Source organism: Cibotium barometz, chromosome 17 (genome assembly GCF_041138505.1).
Source record: "Cibotium barometz isolate CiBa-2024 chromosome 17, ASM4113850v1, whole genome shotgun sequence".
Taxonomy (NCBI): Eukaryota; Viridiplantae; Streptophyta; class Polypodiopsida; order Cyatheales; family Cibotiaceae; genus Cibotium; species Cibotium barometz.
Genome location: NC_141062.1, coordinates 3,089,105 through 3,094,839, shown reverse-complemented (window position 1 = coordinate 3,094,839; position 5,735 = coordinate 3,089,105). Strand labels below are relative to the sequence as shown.

General features: G+C 42.7%; 1 protein-coding gene across 1 annotated transcript; it reads left to right on the top strand.

Moving 5' to 3' along the window:
• Positions 1 to 562: 562 nt before the first annotated feature.
• LOC147629590 (endoglucanase 11-like) lies at positions 563 to 4,806 on the top strand. Its single transcript, XM_086811082.1, has 9 exons — positions 563 to 844; positions 1,009 to 1,221; positions 1,372 to 1,572; positions 1,771 to 1,860; positions 1,987 to 2,151; positions 2,462 to 2,588; positions 2,758 to 2,921; positions 3,240 to 3,753; positions 3,882 to 4,806. Exons 1-9 carry the CDS (start codon positions 626 to 628, stop codon positions 4,193 to 4,195), a joined length of 2,007 nt encoding a protein of 668 aa, XP_086667208.1. The 5' UTR covers positions 563 to 625; the 3' UTR covers positions 4,196 to 4,806.
• The last annotated feature ends 929 nt before the right edge of the window (positions 4,807 to 5,735 follow it).

The following is a 5,735-nucleotide window of genomic DNA, read 5'->3' as shown; positions in this document are numbered from 1 at the left end:
TGCTCCAACTATTCTAGTCCAAGGCGAATTTGCATAAAGGTACCATAACAAAATGAGAGGGTTTAAAGATGCAAGAGACTAAGTTTGGTGACATGGTTATAAATGTAGCAAGAACTAACCATATGAGCTCTATAGAGGCCGTTTGCTAGAGAGTAGGAAAAGAGTAGATGCCAAGACAAAAGATATCATTGAGTAATCAAGATTAAGAGTTGGAAGATTGTGAAGAAGAAGGAAGATAAGCAAAAGAGAATTGAATACGAAAAGATAGGAAAGAATGTAAGGAATAAAGGAGGCAAAGTAATAGTAGGGTTGTCACAATAGAGAAATAAGTAAATAAATTGAAGAAAGAAGCGAGAGCAAAAGAGGGGTTAGGACCCCTAAGACACTACTCGAGTGAATGAGCATAACGTGAGAGATAATGGCGGGAGCCAAAAAGGGTTAGATAGCCTACGTAAAGAAGAACGCGGCGCCAACGTGTGAGAGAGTGCCATACCACGACTCGGGCAGCACCCTATACAAGAAGAAGAATTGATTATCGCTCGCCACTCGCATTAAGGCCTGGGCTAATTAGGCCTGTTGTTGTTAATGTTGTACTGGTAGAAGTGGTGGCAGCTGCATCAAACTGATGGCAATCAAATATCATGCTAGCCGGATCTCCAGATCCCTTGCCTTGGTTGCCTCCCTACTCGTACTTCTTCGCCCCTCCCTTGCCACCTTTGATTACCATGATGCATTGGAGAAAAGCTTCCTCTTCTTTGAAGCTCAAAGGTCTGGGAAATTGCCCCCCAACCAAAGGGTTGTGTGGCGTGGAGACTCTGCTGTCGACGATGGGAAGAGCGAGGGAGTAAGTGCTTAATCTTTTTAACACTAAGGTAGCATGATACTACAATATGTATTGTAATGCTCAGTTATGCTACGGCGCAATAACGCTTGTTAATTAGATGGGTTTGATTATTCTATGCTAAGCTACATATATAATATATATATGGTATGGTAATGTAAATGCAGGTTGATTTGGAAGGAGGGTATTACGATGCGGGAGACCATGTGAAGTATGGTTTCCCCATGGCTTACAGCATCACAATGCTATCATGGGGCGTGTTGCAGTGGAGCCATTCGCTAACTCTTAGCGGGCAGTTTGGGTATGCCTTGGACGCCATCAAATGGGGGACCGACTACTTCATCAAAGCTCACACTCAACCCAATGTGCTCTGGGCGGAGGTCTCTAATATGGATTAACTAGCAATTGGTGATCTGCATCTTAAAAGCGGCGGCTGCAAGCATTAAGACGTAGATTTATAACAATTAAGAAATCCATGATTTACTCCATGATTAAGCAATCGTGGACTGACACGCGCCGGTGCCCCCCAGGTTGGTGACGGTATAACAGACCACGATTGCTGGCAACGTGCCGAAGACATGACCACCTCTCGCCAAGCTTACCGCCTAGATGCCGGTCACCCTGGCTCTGACCAAGCTGGTGAGACTGCCGCTGCTATGGCAGCTGCCTCCATCGCCTTCCAAAAAACAGACCCTGTTTACTCCCAAACCCTTCTCAAACATGCGAGAGAGGTAATTTTAAATTCATAGTCAGTCACCTAACACCTGAACATTTCTTTAATCAAAAACCAAAAACTGATCATGCTTAAAGCTAAGGTACGTGAAGCGAGTCAATCTAATTTCTGCAGATTCTCCTGATTAGCAAGCTGCTTCTGATTTGCAACATACCGTATTTAATATGATTGAAAAGGTTCGCTTTTGCTGCTGCAGCTGTTCACGTTTGCAGACACTTACAGAGGGAAGTATGATAACAGTATCACAAACGCAAAAGCTTTCTACGAGTCAGTCAGTGGATACAATGTAAAGAATACTACACGCCTGCTAAGCTTAGTTTACATTAATTTTGAAACGACTTTTTGTGCTAAACAAGAAGATCTAACGCTCTAATTAACTGCTTGTGTTACTGCGTAATTTATAAATGGGCAGGATGAGTTGTTGTGGGCTGCAATTTGGCTTTATGAGGCTACAGGTGAGCAAGCCTACTTGGACTATGTCATCAACAATGCAAACACTCTGGGTGGAACTGGCTGGGCGATGAAGGAGATGAGTTGGGATGTTAAATATGCTGGAGTGCAGATCCTGGCATCCAAGGTTACTGGCTTTGATGCAATATTTTAGTTGACCTAAGTGTACACGTGTAGCAGGTCCATTCAAAGGATACATTAAATTACTCTTAGTTATATTGATCAATTAGAAAAAATAGACCCCTTATTTGCATAGAACTCGTTGACTTTCTTACGGAAGCACTCAATAAAAATCCTTTCGATCTAAATGAAATTTCGAAAACCTGCTTTTAAAAAAAGGAATTAAAAAATACTCTATGTTGCATGTTACATGTACACATATATATATACTCTTGAGAGTCGACCCTGTGTGTGTGTGTGTGGGGGGGAATTACCAGATTCTTTTGGAGGGGAAGGGCTACCAAAATGCAGCTGTATTGAAGCAGTACCAAGCTGGTGCAGAATTTTATCTGTGCTCTCTTCTTCGGAAGAACACAGGTAGCAACAACGCCCAATTCACACCAGGTAATTATCATTGTCCATGCAAAAGTTCACATGAGTACTGTAGAATATTGATCCACCTATAGCTTACTATTTAGTTGTAAAGTTGATTTGTGTGAAGTTATTCCTTAACCTAATCCCGCTATATAATGCGGCACAAGTCCTGAGCGTTTCGATTTGAGCTCTATATTAGGGGGTTTGCTGTTCACTCGGCCCTGGAACAACATGCAGTACGTGACATCCGCCTCTTTAATTCTTGGTGTCTACTCCGATTATCTCTCCGCAGCAGGACAGCAGTTGCAATGCCCGGGCGGTTCAGTGCCTCCGTCGGAGCTGCTAAGCTTAGCTCAGTCGCAGGTAATCCTGCATCCATCAGTACAACGCACGGTATCAGTAATGCTAATTACATCTAATCGTGCAATTATTATTAGTATGTAGACCCTATCTATAAAAACTAGTGTTATTGAAAGAAACTGTTGAGGATCGTTGTACTACTCATGATGTGTTTGTGCCAATTAATGTGCTTATAATATTGGCTTGATTGTGTAAGCTTAGCTGAATCACTGGCAATTGGTAGGCCATTGATCTCAGGATCGATCTGCTCATTAAAACATTTGAAGAAGAGAAAGCCCTGAGGATGAACCTTCACAAATTCACCTTATGGTAATAATGCAGGTGAACTACATCTTGGGGGACAATCCCATGCGCATGAGCTACATGGTGGGCTATGGGGCGAGGTACCCTCAGCACGTGCATCACCGAGGGGCGTCTATTGTCGCATACAAGAAGAGTGGAGCGTTTGTGAGCTGCAAGGGGGGGTATGAGGTGTGGTACGCAAGCAAAGAAGCCAACCCTAACGTGCTGGTGGGCGCCCTTGTGGGCGGGCCCGACGCTGCGGACCACTACGCGGACGACAGGAGCAGATACGAGCAATCGGAGCCCACCACGTCCACCAATGGCCCGCTCGTGGGCATCCTGGCCCGATTCGCGGGCGGCCAGCAGGGACAATATGGTCCGGCCAAGGACAACCAGCACCACGCCACACCAAAGACAGTACCCACACCCAAGCCTTCCGGCTACTCACCTGCTTCACCCAAGCCTCCATCACCTCGTTCTTCTTATCCTACGCCTCCATCACGTCCTCCTCATCCGAAGGAGACTCCAGCACCTAGACCTCCTTACACACCAGGTAAAACCTCTCCATAATTATTGAAAATCTTTTCACGTGCTCAAGCTGCTGTGTTTTGTGGTCGATTTGCATGCTCAAATTTTTGAATTGTGGTTGATACGCACGCTCACATCGTTCGAGACGTGCAGAGAAGGCAGGACCTCCTGTGACTTTCCGGCAAGTGGTGACATCGTCGTGGAGTCACGAGAAGCAGATGTACCGTCGATACGAGGTGAGGGTGACCAACATCTCTCGAGGCCGACTGTTGAACATAAAACTCCGAATCAAGGACCTGACGGGGCCCTTGTGGGGCCTTTCCAAGCTCCCTCGGACCACCAACGTCTACACCTTCCCCCCTTGGTTCCAATCCCTCTCCCCTCGCCAAACCGCCACCTTTGTCTACATCCAACCTGGCCCTCCTGCCACCTTCTCTCTCTCAAGCTTTGCCTCTCCCACATACTAAAACTACTCCCACATACTAAAACTAACTACTACTGGACGACGACTACCACCACTTCCTTATACGTCTACCCTTCAATGCCAATTGATAATTAGCCTACGTCCTTCTCATACAAGGTTTTCTAAGGTCATCACTAGCTGTCACTTAATTGAAAGCTGCCATAAAACTACATTTACATCCTTAAAATTGTCTTTAACAAACTGCCCGGCTTTTGCAAGCCAATCCAGGGTTATCCTTGTGTACAATAACTCTATTCTTTCCAAAAGGTTCAGCTGTCTCAAGGTGGAGTGACAATCTTTGTTATACTAGTGCCCGTTGAAGCCTCCTTGGGCCAACTTTAAAATGTAAGAGCATAGCTTCTTGGCATGCATTCTACGGGAAAACTGAAGTTGCAAGTTTTACGTGTAATGCTTAAATCGTGATTCTTAGATCTTAATTTCTTAGTGGTGGGGTGTTGGATGCTACACACACGATTTTAGCATTTATCATCTTTAAAGACACTTATATTCATAGGATTCACTCTTTTATTATCTTACCTAAGATAACTAGGGCTAGAGGAGGCTCTCCAATGAATCCTCATAAAGGTAAAGAGTTGGGCTAGCATGGTCTTGTGAGTCAGTACTTGAAAAAAGGGACATTCTAGTGTACTTGTACAAGCTTGAATTAAGAAAAAGTATTGGTTGAGATTTTAAGTAGCCCTTATTTTAAAGAGTGATTTTTTATATATTTTAGTTATAAAATCGACATATAGTAGAGATTCTAGAAACAAAAATTTAAGAGTTGTACAAAAAACAATCACATGTATTATATGTACATAGTGTTCACCATAAAAATAAATCCAAATAATCATTTAAAATATATTTTTATAACATGCTTCATGACCTACAACAACTGTAGCCACATCTCCTTTATTTTCACTACAAGGAAATGCGACCATAGACGTGTTTATAGACGGGTTTTGACAACGTGCTTTAAAATGTTAGAGGCACGTCTAAAATCACATCTACAGACACGTGTCTATATGCGCGTCGATAAGCATGTCTATACTGATATAAATGCACTTATAGATGCACATATAAACACACAAGTAGACGCCTTTATAGCCTTTGTTATAGACGCGCTCTAGAATTTCAAAAAAATCAAAGAGCTGCCTGTGCAGATGTACAGCTGCATTTTCTACACATGCAGCTGCATTTTTTACACAGGCAACTCTCTGGTTTAAGGTTTTGCTTACTTGTACATAGACGAATCAAGATCAGCAAAGATATTAACATAAAAACTTAAATTAAAGATAGATATGCATAAAAAGATTTGTGAACACACTTCGAATATTGATTAAAGAAGATGAGAAATTGCATTACATTATATCCAAAAATTTCTCCATGCATAATCGTAGCCACATAAGGCTTGAATAAAAACATAGATACATAAAGAAGATAAAAAATTTCATCTTATATCCAAGAAATCGTCCATACATGATGGTAGCCACATGAGGCTTGAAAAAGAAACATAGTTGCATAAACCAAAACTATACATGAAGAAA